At 44.5% G+C, this 26,192-nt stretch overlaps 1 protein-coding gene across 1 annotated transcript in view; it reads right to left on the reverse strand.

Annotated features, from left to right (window-relative positions):
• Nucleotides 1–12,486, reverse strand: part of T265_01405 (hypothetical protein) — a gene marked incomplete at both ends in the record, with an annotated part of 29,813 nt that extends 17,327 nt beyond the window's left edge. The window contains 5 exons of the mRNA XM_009165431.1: nucleotides 2,792–3,173; nucleotides 5,056–5,135; nucleotides 5,366–6,284; nucleotides 9,057–9,153; nucleotides 12,476–12,486. Coding sequence (XP_009163695.1) covers nucleotides 2,792–3,173; nucleotides 5,056–5,135; nucleotides 5,366–6,284; nucleotides 9,057–9,153; nucleotides 12,476–12,486 — 1,489 coding nt within the window. The remainder of the gene's footprint in view (nucleotides 1–2,791; nucleotides 3,174–5,055; nucleotides 5,136–5,365; nucleotides 6,285–9,056; nucleotides 9,154–12,475) is intronic.
• Nucleotides 12,487–26,192: the final 13,706 nt, after the last annotated feature.

A 26,192-nucleotide genomic window follows, 5' to 3' on the forward strand; every position in this document is an offset into this window, starting at 1 on the left:
GAAGAGATTTGACCGTGCCTCAAAGTATGAGCCCGTCGTTGAGGAAGTCCAACTTATAAAGTGCAATCCACATTACGCCCGTGTTCGTTTTCCCGGCGGGAAAGAAAGCACTGTATCCGTCCGTCATCTCACTTATTGTGGTGATCGCACACATGTCAACGATTTCACGCGTACCTCATATAATGAAGACAATGGTGTTCATGCACCCCCTCTATCTGACTTGCACACGCCTCCGCTCAATAACATTGGAGATAATATCGATCATACTTCAGTCTCACCCCCATGCCCGGGCAATGCACCTGCATCTCCAGATACATATGACCCTAGCATCGCTGATTTAGCCAGGCTCCAGCAGCGTACACGGCAGCGTACATTTTAAGAAATCGAGAAGCCTAACCACACTCATTATTACTCATTAGATTTTTACAAGCATTCATCCAATACCTGTACGTAATTTATCCCTCTCTACACACAATCCAACAGCCAGGGTGAATGTCATGAATATTCTTTGTGCTCACATTATCGTTTTGTATTAACCATGTTTTCGCCTTCATTTTCAGCTTATGTACGTCTACTCTTAGACAAGTAAAAAGCTATTCATTCTTATTCTCGCGCTCAATCAGAATCGATATCCTAGTCGTAACAACCAGTCTTTTTGTTGCCAGGCTATTTTCCTGCATCTTACGAGGCCCTGGAAAACGAAGGGAGAAGCAACTCCGGACGAACGCGTGGTTAGAATCCAAAAATATGTTCCAAAACGAACGGCAATCAGCTATGGATCCACGCCGTCAGTAACTGGCAATGTGACCGACTTGCGTTTGTGGCATGCCATTGGAGGACAACATATAGCCTGAAAACTTCGGCCATTTTGGAAGTAAGCACGGCATAAAAACAGCCTGCAGTCAGCACATAACTGAAGCAATCGTTCACCATTGTCCGCACGTACCTGATCCAATGCATGTCGTCCTCCTAATTGTCTCAAATACGTAAAGCTTGTCCACTTGTGCATCCAGATCTCTGGCGACCACAACCATATCTGAGCTTTTAGCTCACCGCAACAGGGCATTCAGGGAGTTGTCAAACGTGCCTTTGACGACGTCGGAGCTACAGTCAGTTGAGGCGTAGTTAGACACGATAAACAGACATTGTTGAACTTCTCGCTTGTGACCCCTTAAAGGATGTTGCCAGACAAATCGCGCACGCCAAAGGGTATCTAGTCAAGCAAGGATACTTCCGCCCGGTGACTTAGAAACCCGCATAGCCTATCGCAACAGCCTCCGGATCGCCAGAGGTGCGCAGCCGGAAGAGAGTGGAGAGTGATGGGGCGGTTAGATCAACCACAGTGTTTGCATCTTCAATTCTTGTTTCAGATAAACGGCACACATTAATGCCAAGCGAGTCCAGTGTGGCGGGACTGGCAGCTTGTTGACCTGCTTGCTTCAGAGTGCCGACATTGAAGACGGCCAGAGTCGAGTCTTGAATACTGATTTCGAGATGCCTGAGGATGTCAGCGCCGGATGAGGCTCAGATGTAGCATGCGAAACCGATGTAAGAGGAACAAAGTTATCAGTCCTAAGTGTTCGGTCTACAAGGGATTTATTATTGGGGTTGAGAAAGGGAGTATTTGAAAGAGGAAGAAGAGAGGCGTCAGCAATATCCTGTTTTCGTTTATCCGCCCTGCTGTATGCAGCGAGTAAGGCGAGGGCACCTCACAACGGACGGTTAGGCATCCGTTTATTGTTAGACGTTGGTATAATGGTTGTACTTGGGATGGGATACTATCAGAATGTCCACGCCTAGACAGAGAGACGAATATGGTCCTCATCTAAAGCCTTTGACTCAAAATTTAACTATAAGGCGGGAGTGGTTGCTTGGAGATGCAGAAGCACCAACATTGCCGCCACATACTCCAACGCCCAACCTGGAGAACCAATAGATTATGTTCGTCAGAACTCTAACCATTGACAACCTGGTACAAGAGACTCTGTGACTATCGTGGGGACAACCCCCAAAGTCGCTCAATGAGGTGCGCAAACTGTCACACCACGGTAAGTTCGTCTCTTCTCATATCCCCAGCACAATTGGAATAGTCTCCCCAAGATACTGTAGTCGCTAGTTCCATACAACCGGCACACTAGAATTAGCCCAGTTTTCTCAGCACTAATGGGCATGTTAAATTCTCGAACGAAATTGTACCCTTGTTGAGACCCGTTTTAAAACCGTCTTTGATGGAGCCTACTTCCCTCCGTAGCTTTACATCGCTTGCGAATAAGAGGCAACTCCTGTGGGAGAAATCTGGTGGTGAGTTCGCGTGTTTGTAATCAGTCTGAAAACAGAACCAGCCTATTCATGGACAGCACCAATGGCGTCTCGGTTCCGAGAACGCGCCGCTGACCCCCACTTTCGGTTAAGGTATTCCATTTTCTGGTGCGGAAATGCGCGGATTTCGGCCCGCCGAAGCGAACACATCAAGGCGGCGTGAGTTCTCCGGTTATAAACTCTGCTATGGCCAATAACCACTAACTGAATCATCCTGTAAAGCTTCCTAATTTCACACCAATCTTCCCAAACCATCAGGAGGATCCGCTACAGACAGATAGTTGAGAAAACCTGAAATAATCATTCAAACAGACTCGGATATCGAGTCATACAACCTCGAAGTTGTTGTCACAATGCGGCGATTGAACACTTTAGTGCCGTTCTTCCACTCGAAACATGGCGATTCATGAATGGATACATACACGACGATTGAAACGAAACTCCATCGGGAAGTCAAATATTTTCCACTTACCGGTGACCGTCAGCAAAGCATACAGCTCATCACGTTCCACTGGTTGCTCGGCAAAAACACCACGTTGCTCAAGGATGGCTTTCACTTTTGCGAGGCTGAGGCGATCTTTGGCAGACCACTTGTGATTTACATCTTCATTCACCGGTACACTGTCACAAATTTCATCAACCCATTTGTACATGCAGGCAGCGATGCATAGTGAGATTGCGAAGCAACTCAACAGGCTTAGGTTGCCTGAAAATCGCAGTAAATGCGGTCTCTTTCTATGACAACGCAGAACGGTGCGGTACCGAGGCCTTAGGAAACCCACTACCGTAAATCCTTGTGTCTCCAAGGGAGGAGCACTGGGATGCGTACGAAGAGAGTCCCCAGATTGCACCATCTACCAAATTACCGAGAAGCGTCAAATTACGCAACGCCGCGTTGGGTTGTTGACGTGACCTTAAGTTACTACAAGAATACCGGTTCAGTTCAAAATTGGGCTTGAACGTCTCGCCGAGTTCGGAATGGTTGTAGGGGAAATAAGAGCACAAAAGTTCGCGGGAACGTGTTACTGTGAAACCAACAGGTTCAATAGGTACAGTATACACCGTAGATTCAGCTACTGTTGTACCTCCAGGAAGTGTGGGAGAAGGAAGCAAGCCAAAACACCTGGACCACGATCTTTTTGTGTCAAGGATTCAGATTCATGTGATGACTGGAATGGTGGGAATATGTGTGCCTCACTACCTGTGGCGCTTGGGAGGGTGGATCAGGAATAATGGAATCTGTTTTTGAAAGTATACTCACAAGTGCATGCTATCAAGAAAATTAGTGCACGATTATATACAAATAGTGCACTCTGGAAGGAGGCAAGACATCAGAAATATTCGGTTTTTATCAGAAGACCAGTTTTGGATATACAACTCAATATAGAAGGGTGAATAGGCGTCAGGATGCTTTATCAATTGCTCTGAGCCCCTGTAGCCAACGGGTCGCGTATACCGGATCCGGTATCTTGATACGGGTTTCTGTGTGGCTTGAGTCGAACCACTAGAGAAAGGGACACTTCAAGTGACTAAGGGAACACGAAGAGGTTGCCTCAAGTTTTGTTTCAAAGAGCGTCACTTATTTTTGGTCGTTCATGCGGATATCAGCACATAAGATGGGACAGGCTCTGACGGCTAAATCTCCTCAAATAGACTACATTGCGCCATTCCCGATTGAGGTCCCTCGTTATATCCCCATCAATCTGCATTTGCTTAAGCCAGACATGGCTGCATTGTTCAAGCGGTGAACAGAAGGAGGAGTGGATCATTATGGAACTGTGCTTATCAATGGGGGGACATAATGGGAAATTTGGCGGTCTTTCCTTAAGGAATGGATGTACATCAACAAGGAAGACGGTCAGGGTATTATCCATGCTCCAAGGTCTATGTGGAGAGCTTGGTCTGCAATCCCGTGGGTGAACCTGAACAATGACATGGTCTGTTGTTACGCCAAGCGACACTTTTGTGTATTATTGTGCTTTAGCTAGAAAACTTTGGCCAGAAAATAGTGTGGAAAGGCGTTAATCGCTATTCGAAAGGACCGTTCTCCTTTGCAGCGATTACTTCTGGCCATCAGTGAGGGAGTGACCGATGGATGTAGGGGAAAACCCATAGGTCCGTGACCTTGTTGTGAAACCTCCACCGATAATCGAAACAGTTTGGAGGCACACCCATAAGTTTCTCGAAACCATATATTGTTCAGCTTCAGGAAGACAGCCAAAAGAACTGCCGAAATTTTGTGACATCTCGGGTGGGCGACAAGTGTACCCAGTAGAATTGATTTAATTTCCATGCTAAGTGTTATGCACCAAAAGCACCATAGGCTATGTCCAAAGTCCCTGAAATGGTTGCATTTTGCTCCAATAGAGCGTAAGCATATGGTCCCACCGTAATGCGTATTTTGAGTTTAGAATATGCTAGTCGTGACAGCAAGTTGGCTTAAGTCATGGTACCCGGCGTTTTAAGCCCGATAGAAATTTACAGTACAGGGGCACGGTTTCAGTATTGCAGACGATAAACTGGGTAAATCGGAGTGACTCCCTTTTGCAGACAGCACTGCGATTAAAAGGCCCTCGGACGGCAGTTTGAGAAACCCGCGATGGCCAATAAGTTACCATTCCGAAATTTAGCACATTCGTTTGATATCAGAAATCTGGCCACACCAAATGTAGTTTGCCTTTTAACGGACAAGGTCATCGGAGATAAACAGTACCTTGCCATAGTTCACGGATTCACGGACTGATACGCAGGATCGAGGCTTTTGCCCAATTTTCCCGGGTCGGTTTTGTTCTTGCCGGTCAGTGGCCGTCGTTCACCTGAAAGGCACTAGTGAAAAAAGGGTGTAGCAGTGCTCTTCATGTTCTCAGCAGTATGCTTGCCAGCGCGAGTATTCGGATAAATAAGTGTCTAATAGTGCTTTAAACCGGGTTCTAGAAGGAGCGTGGACAACCGTCGGAGAAAGGTCATTCCACGCAGCTACTACCCGGAATGAGAAAACATTGTGTCTAATGAATGTGTGTACTCTGAACTTTAAAAATTTTCTTACTATGTTCCCGCCGTGTATTTGCTGGGTCACCGGTGAAAAACCTGTTTGCCAAGCTTTGTTCAAACAGGGCATAAGTAAGAATTGAGTCCCCTCGGAGGCGACGGTACTCCAGCGGAAAGAGATCAAGCATCGCGAGACGCGTTTCGTAGTCCACGGATTTGAGGCCGGCAACCAGTCTAGTGGCGGCCCGCTGGACACGCTCAATGAGGGTAAAGTCTTTCGTGCGTCCTGAGTAGACAACTTGGTTGGCGTACTCCAGGAGCGGTCTGACGTAGGCCCCATAGAGTATTTGGAAGTCCATGCGAGTAATACGGGAGAAGGTACGTCGGATCATCCGTAAAACGGCGAATGCCTTTTGGGCCGATTTCTCATGGTGTAGTGCGAAGGACAAGTTTGAGGAGACCCAGATGCCTAAATCTTTTTTGGCATCTATCCTCATGATGTTTTCTGGTCCCTTTTCACCATGCATGACAAAGGCATTCACTGAATCCCCTCCAAACGACACATATACGCACTTTTCATCATTCAGAGGAAGGTGCCAGTCCAACAACCACTGCTTGGCAGCGTCTACATCCATTTGGAGGGCACTGGCATTGGAACTCCAGGATTTCAAGTCGTCCGCAAAAAGTAAACATGGACTCGCAAGAACGTCTGGGAGGTCGTTGACGTAGATCAGAAACAGGAGTGGTCCCAAGACGGAGCCTTGAGGAACTCCAATGGAGACCGGCGCTGGAGAGGAGTAGGTCGAGCCTATTCTCACTCGGAATGATCTGTCTGATAGGAACGCCTTGATCCAGCGAAGGATTTTCCCTTGAATCCCGTAAGACTCGAGTTTGTGGAGCAGCGGGACGTGTGGGACCCTATCAAATGCTTTTGAGAAGTCGAAAAATATGGCATCCGATGAGTTTTTCGTCCCTGGCTTGGGTTAAGCTGTCCATAAACAGGAGCATGTTTGTCACGCAACAGCGGTTTGGGAGAAATCCGTGCTGGGCTGGAGATATCAGATTGTTAAATGTGGCAACAGAGGTATTTTTAGTAGTTTGCGAAAATGACTAACAGACGACTTCAAATGAAGTAATTTTCGCTGTTTCAATAAAGACCAAGAAATGTATGGGAACCCAGAGCAACTTCTTCTACGAAATGCTGAGAAGCATTTATCTCCAACAAATGATGTGGTGACGTTTCTTGACTGCTAATTCTGATCCAGGAAATCCATAAAAGAGCACCGCTGTAGTTATTCTGTATCTGGTTTCAACTTGTCCCTATCAGTATTTTCCTAACAAAGCCAGGAAATGCAAACAAAGGATCGCTGTTCTTTCCTCTGATCTATAAAAACGCATGGGGCAGTCTGAAGATAATCTGTCAGACGCACAGCTAACATTGACGTGCACGGTTCACCACCTTCGTCTTAATTGGGATTGCACAACTCCAAGCCCACTTCGTCAGCCAGACACAAAACACGCGATCCTTCCTCTTGTTATATGAAGCAATCATTTACATATAAAATGTAGTGACTTTGTTATTCTCTGAATGCCAGCGGTCACGACTGGCGTCATTTGTCTGTGTTTGCTGTGCACAATTTTTTATTTTAGCCGACTGGTGTATCACGCTCTTATCTTTCTGTTCAGTTCATGCGGTAGATTCCATTTAGACTAAAGTTCCTATCCATAATCTTAAAGGCTCTTGTGCAATCGATCGTTATCTGTCTACCGTCCTTCTTCACAATAACTCCGCACACGTTAAAATGTAGAGACTTTCTGATTTGATCCTTTAGCTGAACTAAACCTACTTCATCTCCCTGTCTACCTTACCGTTTATCGCCCGCACCAGCTGGTTCAACGACTAGCCATCGTGCTTGCCTTCTCGGCAGCTTCTACTTCCACTGCTTCACTGACCAACGCGGCAATACTCATTCCTATTCGGACAACCATGGAGTAAAAAGATTTCAATGGCCAAAGACTAGCAACATAAATTCTTTAGCCGTTCGGAAACGCCTCCGACCAATAAACTTACAGTCCGACCAACTTCACTGATCATACAACCATCGACTGACTATAGGTAAGTGCAGAGGGTCCATGGTTGTACAAATCTTCCGCACAGAGACTTTTGTGGGGAAAATCATACGCTCCCGAACCTATCTCACTAGTTTCAATGGAGGCAACGAGTACCACCTGGGTGTACGATACCGTACGTACGTACGCACGTACTTTATCGGGGCTGCTGCCAGTTTTTTCTTGCTAAGCGCCATCCTCCCTCAGAATGAGCTTAGCATGTGTTGTCTCTTAGTCTTTGGATATCGCCATAGGGGGCTTTTGCACCGCACGATCTATCCACCAGAATTAACATTCTCTCATGACTGCAGAAATGATTCCAAAAACTATTTTGTATAAAGTACGACCTCCAACTCGGAAGGCGTCATTAGCGTCATATCCTTTCCTCTACCTCTGATACTATTTGCGCCTTGCGCCGATCAACTATTCTGATAAGTCCCATTCTCGCAATGTTTGTTGGATTTCCACATGGATACGTTTTATCATACCCATGCTGACATACGTTACCAATCCACAGCCTGATCACTCGGAAGCCATGTGCTCTAAGGAAGCACTAATTTCTTACCAGGTGTTTTGCGCTATTTACCCACAATTGGCCTTGTGAAACTCCTTATTTCATCCATTCCATCTTCGTTCTAACAGATGTCACACGATCGTTCTATTCACAATAGTGTCACCTAATCACCATTACAACATTACATTTTCGTAATAAAAAGTAAACCTGACCATTCATTTGAAGTTAAATTTAAGTACTACGTCGAAATGGGGCCAACTGAAAATAACTTTCAAACAGTATATCCTCCTGTAGCTTCAAACATTTCGTATTTTGTATTTTGTGAAAACATCACAAACCAGTCATAAGGTAAAGGAGATTTTTGACGGTGCAACTGTTGGTGAGATAAGGAAAGCCATTCACCGATGAGTTGTTTATTAGAAAACATTATTATTGAACACGAAAGAAAAACTCTCGTATGCACCTTGTTTAAAAAAACGAATATAGATCTTCCTCGTGAACACGTCTTCTTGAACTTTCCTGGATATTCATTGACTATCACGCAATCGTAAACGAATGCCGCAAAGCGATTCCAAAAATTCTGTAACAAATCCCACCTCCTATTATATCAAGGCAGAATAAAAAGAAAATTACATACCACTGGCATGCCTTATCATAAGTGTACACTGTTGCACTGGTGTCAAATGCTCAACATATTAGGGCTGTCACGCTGTCACTTTCAACACGCAATCGTAACGAATGCCGCAAAGCGATTCCAAAAATTCTGTAACAAATCCCACCTCCTATTATATCAAGGCAGAATAAAAAGAAAATTACATACCACTGGCATGCCTTATCATAAGTGTACACTGTTGCACTGGTGTCAAATGCTCAACATATTAGGGCTGTCACGCTGTCACTTTCAACAGGTGTTTTTTAAATAGCAATGGGAAAATAATTAACGTTCATGTGAATGGGTTTATACGCTGTTTATCAGGGCTGACAGGGCTCAGAGCTTCATTTTAATAACATGAGCTATCGTCTTAAAAGTTAGGCCCCTCGGCGGTTCAGTGGTCTATGTCTACGTTTGCTTGGACCTTAGGCCTGCAACTTATGTACGGATTTCATTTTTACAAACGCCACAAACTTGCAAGCCTAGTTGCTCAAAATCAGCGATGATTTTCCGAGAGCCACCAAGTTGAACTTTAGGCCAAACTATTCCCTCAAAGTGTCCACAGAAGCGCCTGAAGAGAAAACACAGAAAAACAGGTAACAAAAGTCCTTTTTTAAGGTTAAAGAAATTCCAGCCCGCCAACTGTCCAACTGCAGCGTACTCATCATAAATCAATGTTAGCTGCCTTGCGATCGTTCCAGTTCGCTTCAGTTAAAGGAATCGTGGATGGCATGGACGCGGCTACAAGATACTTTTAACGGGCATGCATAACCGGCGCCATCAGGCGCTCTGGTGCAAACTTGTTTAGGCGTATAACGGGTAGTAGACTGCTGCAACTAGAAGCAAACTTGAAACCATAGCTACTAACGGATGATGAAAAGGAATTGTATTTTATCAAACAGGTTTAGAGGATACTAATGTATAATGTGTACATTTTCCATTCTGTGGAACTTGCATACCACCGGACAGCACAGAAAACAAAGCGTAACTGTTCGCTGCAGACTTGAATTTTAAGAGAATGTGAGCTATGAAATATCCACAAGTTTTTCCGAAATTCTGTCCCGTGTATGCGTCACTTCTCAAAACTAGAACAGTTTCAGGATTTCCATTCTGAGGCCAGTTCTTTCCAGTTCTATGGAGTTCCTTTAACATTTCTCTGCTTAATGAATTTTGCCATTGTTCCATTTTCCTCAATGTACCTGGCGTGTGGAACGGAGCTCATTCCCGGACGTCGAGTTGGACAGACGCACAGTATCAAGGAATGCATATTTAACGATGGTTATTGGTAGTCACTTTGTTCTAACGGAAGAAGTTTCCCGGTGCCGTTTTAATGGCGGCTGCATATTATGCAGATGACATGATGTCCGATTAATACAAACCCTCAGCTTGCAAGTTTTCACCCATTACTCGCAATTACACATCAGGCCGCAAGGCATTCGTCTATGGAGGAAGCTGTGTCTGCCCGTAGAGATGGCCGGTTTATTGTGCTACAGATAACATCGATCACCTGAACTGGATGCGCTGAATGAATGAAGAAGCCGGCATCAGTCAAGTTCCTGGTGTAAAACATCTGATGTGTTGTTGTTCTAGCGCCGCACTCTGCGGAGAAGCACTTGTTTTCACGAAGCAAAGGAGCACACGGGTTGACGAACGGCTTTCCGGAATCCATTGAGTAACCGCTTTACGAAGTATTATTTTTGCCCCAAAGGGCTGTTCAGACCTACTGGGTAAAACATCGTTTCCTCATATGGTCCAGTATTCCTGAGGAAGGGGTTATTTTTGGTTCTCATCCCGCGTTTGGGGCAAGTCCCTCCAACTAGAAAGCACCTGAAGAACAAAGGTAGTGTTTCCGTGCAAACCTATGCCAGCACCCGCAACAGTCGTGGCTGTGGCTTGTCTGATCTGGTCAATTTATAAGTAGAAACGAAAAAGATCTACGTAGCGCTGTTGGAAGCAATGCGGGCCCCCATAAATATTCCTGGTAAAATACTGCTAATCATTGGAGGCTATCTAAGGGGACAATTATGAACAACTCAACTCACATACGATGAAACTTTCCTTACCACATTTCTTTCTAGATATTGTCGGGAACTCTTTCCAATGTTCATGCCTTCTCTTTCCGTAACCTGGCAGGTGACTGCATATAATGATAAAACCCCTCGGATTATGCGAAAGATCACAGTCCAGATGAGCTTTCGTACGAAGTTTAATTGTTTCATAGTTTTGATAGTAACGCCTACTGTCTTTTTCTACACAGTATATTTAAGCTAAATGAGATCATTATTAACTTGAGTTTCATTTTTTTGAATTAGTGATGGCTGTTAGCTACGCTAACAAATTATACTATGTGCTTCTTCCTTGTTTCCTTCTTTCCTAAGGTGTACCTTTCCTAATGTGCACTTTGTCACCGTCCTTCAGCCAAGGCTCCTATCTTTCACACTTGTCACACCGCCGTCGCTATCTACTGGATCAAGGGTCTTTACAAACAGAGAGGAATCCAAGACTTCCTGAAAGTAGCTTCAACAGATGAAACTTTTAAACAGATTTAGCATTTGACTGTAGTGCAGAACTTTCACTGAAAGCTGTTTAAAGCGTATTCTGGGTGTACTTTAGGCACCGAATCATTATTTTCAGTGGCTGAAATTGCCTAGCCGTGATCTCGCTTCTTCCGGCGCTATTCTTTTTGATCGGCCGAACTCTCAATTGTAGGAGCATTAAAAATTAGGTCCCGGCTGATTGAAGGTCCACATCGGGCCTTCTTGTGGGTAGCATGGAAACATCTTTGGGTGGTAAGTGATGGAAATTTACAGCAACCCATTTCCTGGTGTATTTGGCGCAGAAAGTTTTTTACTAGCATCAGTTTAGCGTTGCCTGAGTTGACCTTTGTCATCGTCCGTCTTCGTCGAAACCATTAGAGTTTGGCAAACAGACGTTAAGATGTTGCCGTTATTGCTCCGGTTTTAACTGGTTTTATTCTCCGCAGTTAAATGCTATTTAAACCGTTCATTGGATGTGGACACTGCCAAGGCCCCGGTTTAGTTTCATTAGATACATAACTTGCATTTCATAATTTCTGGCTTACTACTGACTGCGTCACCTCCGGGTATTAATAATGAAATTGTCGGTGCATCTTTCGCAGCAGGTGGATAAACACCAGTGGCTACAATTATGATGGAGAACATTGCTTATTCCTCATTCGCACACAACACACAACCATTCGCCTTAAGGTTCTGTGTGGGAAAAAACGGTTATGGCCATTTATTTAAATACGGCATAGATGCCAAAATATTTAGGCGTACAGAGTACACGGTGCTTACCATTTCGAATGATTCATATATCAGTATTGGTGACGTGCAAACTAGCTTACTGAAAGTAGGCCCATGAGATTTCTTTTCGTCTTCCGTCCATGGGGATTTAATCCCTAAATTTGAAGAATGACTGTCCCCTTTGATTTTATGGCGCCCATACGACAACTGCCCTCTTAATGGGTGGAACGTCCAGAGGACGCACAAGATGTATGGTCTTGATAGCCCAAGTCTACTGAGCTTTTCTGTCCTGGAAACTCTGCCAGTTAATTCATTACAGCCCACCTAAAAAAGTTTGGATTGCAGCAGTTTGTGGCTAACTTGTCTGTTACGGGCAACTTGCTTGAAGTGAAGCACAAGAGAAGATTGGTCAGCGCCTGTGTCAGGTAAACTGCGTCCAAACATTATGAAGTCCACTGTGCTTGAGCACACTGCGAATGATGTCTGCCGGTGCAAGCGTCAACTGTGTAGGCATATGCTTGGTCAGTCGCGAAGAAAGACTACTCTCTTCGGCTCGGAAGCATTACGTCGTGCGCCCTATCTAAATATATGAACCAAGTTGCTGTGCATTCCCCCTTACCCACGTACCTAGCAGACATTGTGGAAGATGAAGCATTTTGCGAAATGACTAATGTCGCCAAGCTGGGAATATGTATTTGTGGTCTCACACACTTGAGAGCTCGACGGACGGTATTATCCCCCGTGTAAGTAAATCACACTAGGGAATTTTACCACTCATTCGATATCCACTCAAGGTTGAATTCAGCACAAGGTCTGGGTGCGTGGCACTTGCATTATCAGAAAAAGTGAAGTTACTGGTTCGGAATTATATTCCTGTCGGTAGGGATTGTAACAAAAATACAGAAGAGCAGGATCTGCATTCAAGAGTTGTATTGAAAGGAAAGAAAGAATGGAGAACAATTAGTAGTGGCTATCCACCAGTTACACCGTTCGCACAGTCTCCAACCCATTCATCATAAAACTTGTGACTGATTACGGACAAGGATGTAAAACACGTTACAACTAACACCATCACAAAACGTTATTATCACAGGTTGTAACCACCTGTGTCACCCTGAGATGTTGATTAAGCTTTTGCATCCCCGTACTTCGCAAGCGACCACGGAGTCTAACTGGAGATCGCGGCCAAAAACGCAAACTACCGTAATAGGGAGCAGATATTGCAGTTCTCTCATGTTCTCTCCAGACCTCAAACAGGATTGCCAAAGCAGTGCAGTTTGTTGCGCAGGGCTAACCATCACCACCTATAGAGCCGATTCCAAGTAAATTCCGGAGGTAGTCAAGGATTTCAATGGAAGATTCGAAACGTCTCAACAAACTAGAATCTACGTGTTTCTGTCTTTAATTTATATGGCGACCATTTGCGCAAACCTACTGGTTGGACCGTCACAGGTAGTGCGAATGTTGCATAGTAAAATTAACCATTAGAATGCAACGGTCCTGGTGGATCGCCCGGATGACGGACCACCAGCCTGAGTCGGCGTACCTGAAAACAAGTGCTTTGGACAATTGTCGACGCCCCGTTGGCCGCGCTTGTTAATGTTCCAGTGTGGTGGTCATGTACGCACTCATAAACCATGAACACGTAACAGACAGTTGGCGCAAGCACTTCATTGGACTTCTGTTCATATTTCTACGCAAAAAGACTATGTCGGTGTCCGTAATGTCACAGTTACCCGCTGGCAGTCTTGCAAATGGGATATCAAATTAATGGAGGGGCAAAAATCACTATGCCGAAAGCACTCATGCATCTCCTCTCCCTCACTGTTTCCCAACTATTGTGTCATGTGCACCTCAGATCATTAAATCACAATAAAAGCTTACATGACAACATTTTAGTATGCCGTATACTTGGCTTTGGCATACTAGGCACCATTCTCTTCATTTATGATGAATCGCCGGATTATTTTAGCATTATTCCGCAGAGGTCCAGAACGCGCGAGGAACTAGCGATGACAAGGCCTTGAAATGTTCACTGTCCGGTCCAAAACCTGAGTCGAGTACTCTGAGCCCAGCACAATGGCGATGGTGGGGATTTCTGTGGAAAATTCGATATTTTCACGTGCCTCCTATTACGTTGGATTTGTAAATGTTTTACAAGATTACATAAACAGTAAATAGGTCGTGCGCTACCATGCAAACGCAAAAGGGGGCAGCTATTTGCGACCTATGCGGGAACATCTTCCCCATTGTCATAAGAAGTGTTCAGTTATACACCCCCAGGAAATAGCTGGCAGGCAGTTAGGTGGGCAGATTTTTCTAATGATGGTCAGACAACGTTCTGTTGGGCGAACGGCAATTATCATTTATTTTTGAGGGGCATGGTCACAAACATAAAAAGTGAGTGCAAGCGATGAATGCGAAAGAGTAACAGGAGAATATGGGAGAAAATAGAGAAACGTCTCATTCGAGATCATGCCAAGAACTGTTCCAGTCTGATGAGGTGAATCCCAAAGTATGTAAAGATTTTGGTATGGGAACACGCGTCTAAGGACCAACAACCAAAGAAAGAACAAACAATGGTGAATGCTCTTCAAGGCGCAGTGTGCGCTAGCACAGTCGAGTCTCGCACATCAGGCACAAAGTGACCATCATACTGGGTCTGGTGTGAGATTAAATGGCAAAAATGTACTTTCAACGCCATGTGCCACGCCTAAAAGTGTCATAAATACGCAGGGAGCCCACAATGGCAAGCAAACACAAGTCACTGACTGCGACCTTAGGAAGTCCCAGTCCAATAACAGCCTTAGCGGATTGAGGAAAGCAGATCCCTCGATAAGAGATGATCATCGGTTGGTGAAACAAAAAGTCGATATCACAACCGATGGCATGTGGGGCTGAGATTATGGCGAGGGAATGTTCATCAGCACCATACTTCTGCTTCTTCTCATTCCACACTATCACTCCACGCCCATCCGAGACTATGCTGACGTCTATTACAGTTCCACGGCGATCTCGAACAGCGATTAGGTCAGGTTTGATGAACGACGTAGGAGTAGGGGCTCTCAACTCCTCGAAGACGGTGTACCCCTGTCGACGGAGACGTTTTGCAAGTTCCCTTGCAACCCGATTATGACGAGCACATCTGGCATCTTCGGTGCTTACTGAGTCTTCGCATGCAATATGTGTAGGATTGATGGGTTTGTACGGAGCACGAGCAGACAGTACAGCATGGTGGCTAATACTTTGAAGGATTTTAAAAAAAATTCAGCCAAATGAAAAAAGCGCACATAGCATGCTTCGTCGGAAAACCCCTGGACTGTGAATGGTTTTCGCCATTGCGATATCATAATGTTGTCCGGGGAGATTATCGCACACACATGTTGCGTAAATCTTTTAAAGTTATCACGGAACCGTGAAGCAGTGTGGCGGAAGAGGACCAAGGATATTTTTGAGCTAATCAAGGGCACTGTGTGGTTAATTGATGCTATTTAAACAAGACAATAAGACAACCGTATCTCGATCGAGAACTGTGAAGAAGCGTCATGAAATTTTGTTAGAATTTACCACTGTATATGTTAGACTACTGCCTAGAATAGCAGGCATCTAAAAATGTTACGATTTCCAACTACGGTAGTGGAGCCCACTTTGTAAACGATACTCGGCATTTATATAGAGACAGTGGTGTGTCGCTATGCGTTTGATGCAAACTGGTGTGGCCATACGCGAATGCGGAACACGCTTTAGCTAAATGGTTGACAACCAGTGTCGTAGCCAGTTGTGCAATCGTATATGAAGATGGATAGAAAAAGCAGAGGAGTAAGCGGACTGTTTCCAAAATATGGTTGAAGCGTACGTCACTTCCTGGGTAGCTAGCTTAAAAGCACGTGGTTAGCCGGCAAGCATTTGGGAAGTTGAAATTATCGTATATTGGAGTGTGCCAAGGCCGTGGATGAGAGTTACAGCAAAAGACGACTCACAATTTAAAGACCACGGTAAATTGTATCATGCGGACTGGTGTGTAGATGGCTTTCTGAAATTACGTGCTGCGCAAAAAGAAACGCTAATCAATCCGGAAAGTTGGACGAGTCGTTGAAATTGATAGTCCAAAGTATCTACGGACAAGGATAAAAAAGATTGAGGTGCCCTCGCCGTTTGCAATTTTGGATGATGAAATGAACTCGGCATGGTGGTTGCAAGCCAGGGGATTAAGACCCAGGCGCTATACGCGTGTATTGAGCCAGTGCGTATAAGCCCAAACATGGGATGTTATTTTTTACTCTACACCACCCACTGTTTTGGATTCCTTGAAAAATTTTCTAAGATACATGCCAAACCCCAGGGTAAGCCCAAGCTAATTGCACAGACCTTTGACATACGCTGCATTCTTTATAATTTTTGTGCATATCTTTGAATTTGGCGATTCAGTCATCCATTACAATGTGGCTAGAGCAGCCAGTGGCGGAGGAAAACCTGTGAACCTATGGCGGAAGTCGCTTAGCCTTAGACGCGCACCCTAATTATCTCTAAAACCGTTGTTCGAAGGAAGGAATATTTTTGAAGGTAAATATTCGGATCCTTAAGATCTCCACGTGCGGCCCCAGTTTTGTTAGAATTTGTCCAGACGAACTCGGGGTCCAATGCGGGCATGAAATGCGTATTTCGGCGGCTGTCGGTGGCTTCGCGCATTGTCTATATGATAACGGTGAGAAGTTCTGTGGAAAAGCTGTTTTCCTACGTTTTTTACTTATTAGATTTGGAAAAATATCAAGACGACAAAGACAATAATCAGGCACCTTCTCTTGCTGCGCGAACTTAAAATGGAGCGGCAATTCCTAACTTGCATATGAAAATTTATTGCATCGTTTTGGAAGGTGTCCAGCCGAAGCCAAGAAATTCGTTATAGCTGGAAAGTTTTTTGTTTTTTACGATGACCAGCACACGTTATATACGGCTGAAGGCAAGGTTTGGTCTTCACCGATACACCGGGCCATCAAGTGAATGAACGACTGGGTTTGTGGGCAGAACAGGCTGGTAGCACAATTAAGTGGCCACTACTTCCAAGCACTTGCGAAAATTAAATGGATTGAGACGGCCTTTTGGGTGCTAGCAACACGCTCGTTTGAGAAATATTTCATAAATGGGGTGAACTACGATTAAATCAATCAAACTGGGTATGGTAGTCGCATTACCGTCATCGCAACGCCGTAACCGGGTTTGCAGACAGCCCGCAGATGAACATCTTGGATGAGCCGTTTAGAATTGTCATTGTATATGGAATATTCTTGGGTTCATCAAGGGCATACGGTGGTTCATTGCTACTGATGGAACGAGGCAATATGACTGCCGTGTCTACAATGGGGACTCAAAATGGGAAAAAATTATCAAAAAAGGTCTGCACTTCGAGGTGAGTTAAAATCTCAACTAAAATAACAGGCAGTCAAAAGTAGTCACAATTCCTAACTACTTAAATGAGACAACACTACCAAATTTCGATAACGATAATGGATATTCAACTGCAGATAATGGGTATGCGGTCGTTGCAAACTGGTGTGGACATGTGTGGTTATGAGGGACTACATTGGCTAGGTTATGCGCGCTAGGATAGCTCGGAGCTTGCAGAGACATGAGTTTACAGGTATCTGGTGATGTTAGTTTGTACGGTGAGCTGTTCTCAGAGTGGAGCCGTGACAGCCTTAAGAAAAGCGTAGCGCAAAGCAAAAACTCTAATGCATCACATCGCGTATATTTGGTTAGTCTCTGTTAGAATGTTTTGTCTTCCATCAATGGATTTTTCGATTCTTGGGGGGATTGTTCAGGATGTATACCACAGACGGCAAGCTCAGGCCTGAAACGCAGGTGTCCGATAAAAGTTGCTCCCATTTTGTTTATCTCTTCCTTCATTGCAGAAGGCATATTATGAGGCTCGTCATGCGGAAGGAGTATATTTTGGGGAGGGGACTTCGAGTTTAAGAGAGAGTTGTCAACCATGCAGCCTTTCGCATCATCGTGGACAGGAGATCCGGGAGGGGAGGGCATGTTTGGGAAAGATTAAAGACCTACAAAATCGTTCGTCCGGCGTCCTTAGAGTGTGCTCTTGCTCCATTTACTAATGATGATACTTATTCACAATTTGTGGGTAGCATATCGTCAGGCATGCTCATAGCTTTACAGTCAGACTAAAGTGTGACTGGGAGGATTTGCGGGTACTGAAGAGTGCGCAAAAGAGAAAAATAACATAAACAGTGGGCAATATTTGATGAAAAATAATAATGAAAGCTTCATTTTCCAACTTGTGAGGAGCGTACCGGTCGAGGCATGATCGGGTTGCTGCAACCTGGACGCGGCAGACGACAACACAACGGGGAAGAACGTACAACTTAAATTCTACTTAATTTCGTTATTGGCAAGATAATTACACGGACGCCGAGATGTCCTTTGAAACTGAGTATCAAATATCTTAAGGCAAAAATAATGGTGTTTATTCCCAAATGGTTGGTGGCGTCCCGTCAGGCATGATCATAAGGTTACAGTTGGAATAATGTGTGAGGTTGTTCGTAGTTGCGGGTAATGGAACATCTGGACGATATAGTGCAGTCAAGAGAAGGAAGGGGATAGTTGCGGGTGTGCTGACAAACTGGGTATAGCGATGTCATACCATAATTGCACTGAAGTATTTCGGTTTCTGAACAGCTCCTCAACGGCGCCATTTGTTGGGCGACTGGGCTAAAATGTGCAATTCTGTGAGCAGCGTCTTGTTGAACGAAGGAATATTCAAAAGGGAAAAAGCTTACGTAAGATCTCAGATAGCTTTCTGGTTCAGTTGGAAATCAGCGAAGCCCTTTGAGCTTGAGGAGACATCCGACAGGATAAAGTGCGATACTAGAGGGAAAAGCTTAACGCTCACAGCAACTAGTGTGGTGACAACAGAAGGTTGGATGGGACAGGATATTTGTATCAGTTTTCATTGTAGTGTGACATCTGAGGTCGGTGCACGAACCTAGAAGGTTCGGACAGCGTTTGCTTATATGAAACACCTATGGTGTCAATACAGCATACCCATTAATATCAAGTAACTTGTGAGTCAGGCTGCCGTACGGGTTGATCTGTTATATGGCTGTGAGACTGTTTGAAAAGGGGGACCGAAGCATTTTCGGGCGTTTGACAACGGTCGTTTCAAAGCCATAGCTCGTGTGCGCCGGTGTCGGCGAGTCCATAAGGCAAGAGTTAGATAGCGATTTTTCGGTTGCGCACTGGGGATTTTGATTGAAAAATGTATCCTTGCAGTCTCCATCTAAACCACGATCATTATCTGAGACAGCTGGGTAGCATCAGGTTTGGTTATCCTATTAGCTTATTTAATCGGATGTAGTCGAAATGAGTTTATAAGTGAAAATGGGTTGCAATACTTTGAGATGAACGTTGAGTTGCGTGAGACCCAGAAAGGAACCATTTTGTCAGTGAGATTGCTGCTGTATTTTAGTATGTAATGGTTACGAGTTTTGATGAGGAAAACGAGACCTTTTTATTTTATTAAGCTACACTTATTCGGTATCAGGGAGCAGAAATCTAGTGACGTTTGGAGTTAGTGCTCTGAATGGGCGGATTTGATATCAAGCTTCCGCCCTCTCACCAGATCTTCGCTACGGCTGCATTCATGCGTGCATGTATGAAAACGCGTGTGGCCCTTAGATCCTGGGGTCAAGTCTAGACCACCTAGTCTAACTGCGGACAAGGGTACACCATTCTTTAGTTTTAACTTCGCTGCGCCCAATAGTGCCTATGGCTGCTGAATCATCGATGCACGCACGGCTCCCTTGTTATCGCCAATCGGACTTACTGAGCAAGTAGTGGGTTTACATTTATAATAGGTTCAGTGTGAACACCGACCGGGAATGTTTAACAAAAGTATTTATCAAGCACTTGACGAGTTTGCCACTACATCTTTGTTTAATTGTGTTTTAAATGATATCGCGGAAGATGCGCACGAGTAGCCACTGGTTACACATGCTTTCAGAAACACGGTCGAGTAAAAACCTGCAAACTGGATTGACCACACGTTATGTTTATGCCAATGCAAACGGTAAATAGAAACATGATTTGATAAATGTAGGAGTGTATTTTTTAGGCACAGGATTGGAAGGTGGACGACGCAGAGATATGGGGATCCGTCGTTGATCGATGGATTAGTCTGTTATGTATAGTTGGGACATTATAGTCAGCCACGAGCATGTGCACGGGCTCAGCACTTATTATAATTAGCTTCGGCATTGCCATCGTGTACAGTTATGAGTATGATGGGCCTACTGGGCATAGGGGGACCCCATGGTCAGTGTCGCAAATAGATACGGACCCAGAGGTTACGGTGATTTGCCAGTGTGAGTGGCAATGGCTACAGTTATTATGGTGAGCGCTTTATGGCGGTCATCACCCATAAAGCATTGTATTCCTACTGGGAATGGTACCTTTGGCAATTTACCTGCAGCTATCATGTGACGCCGTACTATCTTAAGGCTAGTTATGCATATCTGGGGGAGGGGATCATCCACAGAGATGGTTATCGCACCGTCACTGCACAGTTCATGCGGCTGTCCTAAAATCTTGTACTTAATGGAAGCTGAGCTCCATCGGAAAATGTGTTGTGAGAAGTTCGTTTAACAGAATCATCCCACTTATCAAATCTGAAAAATGTAATGGACACCGAATGAAGCCAAAATATGCTAAAGTGCGATTTCATGTTTTATCTCGCGTAAACCGGTAACAAAATACGAAACGGTGATCGTTCGCGACCCTGAGCTTTCGCTCAATTGAACGAAATGTTACGAGCAACATGTCACCAAAAGATGAAGATGGAGCAGACTAACTTTCCGTAAAAATCACATACTTGAAAACCCTGTAGTTTCGGCAAAACTAATTTGGGCGTGCTTTCAGCGAGTGGCGGCAGACGTCGAAGTACAAGTTCGACCAGCGCGTTGAGCAGACTATTCGTAGGGGCATGCATTTGAAGGCAGAGTTGTCTACCACGTAGCCTTCGGCAACATCGGGGTCAGAGAGAGTGAACAGAGAGGACACAGTATAGAGCAGGTTAGTGCATGTTCAAGGGTGGGTCGCGGACAAAAAGGCCGGTCAGGTTAGCAAATGCAGATAGGCTGGCAAAGCCCAATAATGGAATAGACTAGACCTTGCAGTTAAGCTGGATAGCCATCAACAGAGATAACTAGAGGCTGTTGTCAGTGGCTGCCTTAGTCACTACGTATTCGGATTGGTTAGACACGAGTGTGTTGGGGTAGATGGGTGAAAATACGTTGGTATAAACGATTCTTTGTAGGGGGCCAAAACACATATAACAGATGCACGGTAGAACCTCAGGGTCGGATGGAACAACGGGCGGTTTTCAGCATGTTAGAAGTGTGCGAGATGTGGAGATTTTTAGCCTCAACCGGGTGCTGAAGGTCACAGGGTGGTCAGTTCATAAACGCAAGCACTAGAACTGACGTGCTGCGTCCAAGATTGGAGTCCCGCGGTTGGCCAGTGTTCCCATGGTGGGACATGTGATATTTACAAGTGACGTTGAGGATTATATGACTGGTTTTTCATTGAAATATGGGGTACAAGTGATGGGAAACAGAAAAGGAATGAATTTAGGATTTAATGCTCTAAGGGAGCAGATTTGACAACACATTACACTGGGTCCATGGGTACGTGTTAGAGAACGCAGGATGCTATTGAATTCTGGGCCCACGTCTACAACACTTCCTCACAAAAAGTCTTATATACATACATCCCCAGCTTTAGCTTCTTTGCGTCCACTATTGCGTACAATTACTGAATCTTGACATCGTGAATAGGCATTTACGCGGACTTCTCCTTATCAAAAATGTCACTAGTTGAGCAAGCAGTAAGATTGACCTTAGAGTACTGAAACCCCTCAGCCTCAGAAGTGTTAATTTTTCATTTCAGACTGATGGTCGCGTGAAACTGGCTCTTGAAAAAACGTTGAGCTCTTACCAGTCCATTCAATAAATAAAAACATCTCGCCCAAATATTTATGCCATTTTCCGGCACGGGCATAGCGGCGCAAGGACACAGACGTTTATAATAATAATATTTATTCCCAACTAGTGGGTAGCATACCGTCGGGCATGATCACAGTATTACAGTCAGAATAAAGGTATGATTGGTGGGGTTTGTGATTAATGAGAAAAGGGAAAGTGACGTAAACAGCAAACATTAATGGAGTAGAGTTTATCACACCTGAAGTGGCATGGGTGGGAATCCAAAATTACAAGGTCTCTATATGTCCTATGGAGAACATATCAGATGGCACGAGATCTAAACGTTAGGGTTTAAAAGTGGCGAGCAAAGAAAACAATACAAGTGAGGACATAACAAAGAGCTTCCTGACTGGAACGTGACAAAAGCAAAAAACTTCAAACTACAGGAAGTGTAGGGCCGGAATAATGGAGATGGAGAGGCATCAGAGCTGCCACGACATGGCAAGCCGGTTTGAACTAAAGCCTGTAACCGTCACTAGGGCTTCATGGCCTTGGGCTATGGCGGATGGCCACGGAAAGCTATGTGTGGTGGTGTAGTGGGGCGAAAATGTATTACGGACAAATGGTAGCAAGAAACGCAGAATTGCAGTATGCAGTGAAGCTTGTGCGACTCACTAGTGTTGCAGTTACTTGGGAAACGAGTTCACGCAAACTGAGCAATAATTGACTCAGTTGGTGAGGAGTACGAATAAAAGCCGTCGAGATCTTTACGTCTGGCAGAAGGTTCGGCAGATTGCAATGAACGTCTTCCGGTAGTGGCCGGGGACAAATGAAGGTTGATTGTGGTTGTCGGTTTGGGAGCCAGTGAACGAGAGGGCCTGGACAAAGTAAGAGGGGAACAATTGCGGGTATGCTATCAAACCGGGTGTTCCAGCGCCGTACCATCACTGCACTGAAGTACTTCGGTTTCTGGACAGCCCCGTGATGGACGTCGTGAATCAGGTTGTTAGGCTGGGATGTGCAGTCTTGTTGTTGTTGTTTTCCCTTTTATTTTTAGGCCGGGATCCCTTCCTTCGTGATGCACAAATCGGGTGGAGTTGAACGGCATTTGTTCGCTGGTGGATGGAGTTATCGTGCACAGCCGAGTCTTCATAATCAGTGTCCCACAAAGTCAATGGCAAAGGCGAGCGGCAACTCATACCTTCTTGATGAAGAAGAGTTCTTTTTACCCGTCGCATCAGGCAATCATGCAGAGTCGAGGCCTAATCACCGTCGGCGAGCACAGCTAGGCGCCTGACAGACACGAATACTAGCCAAGGACCCCGAAATCGTGTACGGTTATGAGCATGGTTGGCTATTGTTTAGCCGCTGAATTATGCCATGTCGCATAGTGATGACCTCGTAACCAGCGTCACACATAGGCATGGACCCAGAGGTTGCAACAAGTATCCAGGGTATAGGAGGATGCGTACGGTCTTCATGATAACGAGGAGTGCCTAGCCTCATTTTCAGATAGAGCCGTTGCGATTTGTGACGTACTCTATTTGGGAGGTATCGTGCCTTCTAACAGAAAATAAAACTCAGCCGAAGACACACCATTATATAGTGACTAGGTGCGCATGTGTGGGAACATAAGTACTTCACTCGCATCGCCGATGCAAGGCATCAAGTTGTCTTCAATTATCACAGCGAACACTGGGCAGGCTCCAACAATAAGTGTCTTGTGCAGAACTTCAATGAAAAATTTAACTCAATTTGTTACATCCGACGAAGTTAACACATAGAAAAGTTTTTAACCATATATCTGGGTAGATATATACGTTTTGGATATTATTTCTTAACTTACGAGCTCTAAGGAAAGCTAAAAAATATTAGGGTGTGATTTTGCGTCTGTCTTTTAAACTGGTAACCAAATGCAATTTGGCGGTTATCGGTTACCTTGAATGTTTACTACCCTGAACACACTGCGATCAGCAACATATCACTAAAATTGTAACCCAGTTAGACAGTCTCCGTGAAATTCGCGACTTCAAACTCCCCGTAGTTTGCTCATAATTAATCTCCTGAATGCTTTCATCTCCAAGAGTTTTTGAGCCAAATATAAATTTCGCGTCAAAACTTCTCGTCTACCGTTTACATGCTGGGAGTAAAAATCACTCTAAGCCGCTTTGATTGAAAGAAATTCATTTCAATTAAACTCGAAGCTAAAATATAGCGCAGATTCCAGTTTAACAGCGCAATTGTTCCAAAGGCGGCTTCAGATATGTTTCTTCGGAAATCGGCGGCTGCCCCGTTTTGATCCTTAATGTCATTAAGGAAGGCAATGAAATAACCAATGAAGAATAACCAAATATTATTTGTGCGTGCAGCATGTAATCAAAACACTCTTGCCGTTTTGCGACACTAGTGGGTATACTTTAAATGCACCAGGCGGCCGGCAAAAGAAAACGGAAAATCGGGGATTTGAATAATCTAGTTAGCCGAGCGCATTTGCCAAATACAAGCAGTATATGAAGCACCAACTCCCCAGGCCATTTTGTTTGAGGAGACAGAGGAACCATCTCTTAGTCACCTTGTATTATCCGGGGCACGATCGTGATGTCTCTAAGTTATTGTATGATAGAATTTCAGCAAGTCGAGGACTAGCCAAAGATGAGTTAGAGACCTGTAGGAGCCTGCTGAAGCATGGGACGCCATCGTGCGAGTGTGACAATGTGCAATGACACCAAGAATATGAACAGCAAAGGATGTGTTCAGCCGCAAAACGAACCGTGTCACTTTCGTGCTCCCAAACACATTTTTGCCTTCAGATTATATGCAACCACTGTAACAAGCTGTGGTTGCATTTGGTATCCTCGAGTGACTCGCAATACCAGAACCTTCGGAAAGGCAAAACAAAGTCGGAGCTGGGTTTCTATAAGTTACCATCAATGTATGACTAATTCACGAATTATACAGACATTAAGGCCAAACGACTGAAGTGGTAGGGACAAACAAAAGTCGGTAAATGTACACGTACTAAACAGAAACTTGAGCGGGTTTACAAATAGAGACAGAATACACGTGGAGAATTTCAAATGTTGACGTAATGGAGAACACACTACAGTCGATACTTGGCGTGTTTTAATGAACAGAAATGGATAAATATTCAATAATCGATGTCAGAGTAGTCTATGGTACGATTTGTACGCCTTTCTGGAAAGCGATGCACCCAGATGAGTCATATATGTTGGGGGAATTTAGTTCGCTTTGAAAATGTGAAAAAGAGCCATCTTGAGAACGCAAAGGGTAATTTGGAAAGCTTATGAACCACGCCGATAGAACGGAATGTGCCAGGAGGGCTATGATCACATTCTTTCAGCTAGTAAGCAGTCTTCCAATAAGGAAAACCAGGGCTCAGGTCTTTATAGGTCTTGGAAACTCAACTGACTTATGATCATTAAGCCCATTTAAGTTCAAGTTTTTTGCTCAACCTGGCATGAAATTTAAAGCAATAGTTAAAACTCGGGTATATATACAAGTGTTTCAAGTCTTGCACTCGAATTATGCTGCAACGGTGACCCGTTCAATTCCCGAATAAGAAATTCCTCAGGATGATTTAAGACCACTCACTCAATTGTAATGTCTTCCCGAAATGAAAGCCTGGATCACACGCCAACAAGACCCCTTTAGGTTAGGGAAGCCGGGAGTATGTTTCGAAGGAAGGCTACCACTTAATAGAAGGCCTGATTAAAGTTAATGCAGATAGTTTTCTTTGCGGCATTATCTGCATGATTACCTGGAGATTTTTATTTCATGTTCGCGCAATTTAATGCTGTTTGCGAAAGTGTAAATTGCCGAAACAAGACAGGAGTTCACAAGCCTAAATCCCTTTAAACGGTACCAGTTATATTCCAACAACAGCTCTTGGTGAGGGCTGGTGTGTTTTCAGGCAAAAAATGCAAGCTCTTACCGTCGCAGAGACGCACATTTGTATTCGTTTCACTGTGCAGTTGTCAGGCCACTGCGATTACCCCACAGAGTTCGGCTGCGATGGTTTGTTTTATTTTTACTTTTCCATATTCTGTTCTCTCTCCCGCAGACCTTCAGCTGGTGATGGCTTGGAAGTGAAAACAACGGTGGTGTCTGGAGAGATGTTCGGGTTATATATATATATTTATGCATATACTTCGAACTGCAGTACGCACTCGAACCAGTGAAATTCGCGTTCAAGTTTCCACTAAATAGCTAATTCTTTCCTGCAGTGACACCAACATACAGTAGTTTGAACACACAATCTAGGCCCTTTTTTCAAAACCAGCGGCGGATAAACAGTCGGGTAAGTTGAATCCATGTGAGTCATTCTTAGT

Source organism: Opisthorchis viverrini, assembly GCF_000715545.1.
Source record: "Opisthorchis viverrini unplaced genomic scaffold opera_v5_15, whole genome shotgun sequence".
In the NCBI taxonomy this organism is placed as follows: Eukaryota; Metazoa; Platyhelminthes; class Trematoda; order Opisthorchiida; family Opisthorchiidae; genus Opisthorchis; species Opisthorchis viverrini.